General features: G+C 32.9%; 1 protein-coding gene across 1 annotated transcript; it reads left to right on the top strand.

Annotated features, from left to right (window-relative positions):
* Positions 1-241: 241 nt before the first annotated feature.
* HELRODRAFT_184468 (hypothetical protein) lies at positions 242-1,881 on the top strand (the record flags this gene model as incomplete). Its single annotated transcript, XM_009028581.1, has 3 exons — positions 242-298; positions 607-770; positions 1,322-1,881. Coding segments are annotated over 3 exons (781 nt in total), but the record flags the coding sequence as incomplete, so codon positions are not given.
* Between the last annotated feature and the right edge of the window lie 73 nt (positions 1,882-1,954).

Raw genomic sequence — 1,954 nt, 5'->3', positions numbered from 1 at the left:
ACAACAACATACACGACAACATACACGCCACAAGCCACCAAAGCAGCAGCACACGCACCACAAAATGCTACACACACTACAAGCCACACACCACAAAATGCTACACCCACTACAAGCCACACACCACAGACAACTACAAACACGACAGCAACACGCACACCTCAAACGATTACAACAAACACATACACGACAACAACAATCACAACATCAACGCCAAACACTATTCTCAACATTACGAGTCATGGATGTGTCAAGGTCATACAAACTACACCTTCAAGCAATAGCCCTACCAAAAAAGGTTACGTCACCATATCCACCGACCCCAACAGCCCAAAACGGTTTTTATTTTGTTATTTTAACAATTTTTTTAATTATTTTTCCATATTTTCGTTGATTAAATGTTAGTTTATGAGTTTAATTTTAATTTCCAATTCATTTAAATTAAATTTTTCATTTCAATTTGTAGAAAATAAAGTGGAGCTGTAGTCAAAATGTATCATATCATAAAAAGTAAATACAATTTCAAAAAAACGCTATCATTGAAGAAGTTTGATAAACTAAACAAAAATAAAAAAAAATTGAATCAATTGTATAAAATTTGCTCAGCTCCCCGGCAATGCCTATTTCAAACATGTTTATAAAAACCATTTCCTTAAAATTCATCAAATTTCTCTTAGAAAATTTCTCCCTCCGGCTAAATTGTTTTTAAATGCCAATGCAATTTCTGAATTTAATAGAAAAAAAACTGTTAAATTATTCTACGGAGGAAGGTTAGGCACTCTTCGAAAGGTCAAATTTATTTAAGAGTGACCAGCTCTCTACTCGTTTAAGTTTTTTACTAGAAGAAATACAAAGGCAGAGGCACTTAGATAGAATCAGGTACGAATATTATTTAAAAAGATTGTAGTGATTATGTCTTATCAGTCTTACCAGTTAAAAAATCTTTTTATGTACGCAACTTAGCTGCAGAATTAATTCTAGAATTAGTCGTTATATGGTCATAAAAAAAAAAACTAAACATTATTTATAATGATAACAGCTATCTCTCAGTTGAGCTAGAGTTTATTTAAAAAGAATGGATATACTAGCAATATTTACATCATCTTAGTATCAAATTTATGGAACACTAGCTACTAATGCAATCACTAAGCTATTAAACTGGAAATTATTAGAGAAAAATAAACATAACAGGATTGTAATGGAGAGCGATTTCTGTTTAAAAATGATTATTATAAGATTTCAAAATTAATTTATTAATCATCTACAAACTAATTCGATAAGTGTTTTATAGTGAATTTAATAACCAACCGGTAAACAACAGACTGACCTTGACCACAGAAGACCACACTCTTGTTTGGGACAGGCAGAGCGAGGACTTCAAGATTGAAATCAACCAATCAACAGAGACCGGAAGAGGAAAGGGAAATTTGATTGGCGGATGGAAAAAATTGAGATGGTGGAGGAAAAAATGGGGTAAAAACTGGATTGGCGGTCAAAAAAATGGCGAAAATGGTATTGATAATGATTTCGTCGATGATGGTAATGATGATGATGATATTAGTGATGGTAATGATAAAGTTAATAGCTACTGTGAGGACAAAAATTACGAAGAGAACAATCCATTTTTATATCTGGATGGTTATAGCGACAAAGTTTTTAGTAGAGATGACATCAAGTATTTAAAATATGGAAACGCCGATGTCAATAACGATGACGTCATTAATGACAACAACAACAACAACAACAACATCAACATCAACAACATCAACATCATCAACAACAACAACAACAACTCAGCAAGCAATATTCTAAACGGCCTTTATAATTCTGACGGTGACAACATCATCCACGATTATGACAGCAGTGACACGGATGATCAAAGTACTTCAGACAACATCATCAACAACAACAACAACAATAACATCAACAACAACATCAACAACAATAACAACAT

This window comes from Helobdella robusta, assembly GCF_000326865.2.
Source record: "Helobdella robusta unplaced genomic scaffold HELROscaffold_563, whole genome shotgun sequence".
Classification (NCBI taxonomy): Eukaryota; Metazoa; Annelida; class Clitellata; order Rhynchobdellida; family Glossiphoniidae; genus Helobdella; species Helobdella robusta.
The sequence above is the reverse complement of the archived record's forward strand: the minus strand, read 5'-3'. Positions and strand labels throughout refer to the sequence as shown.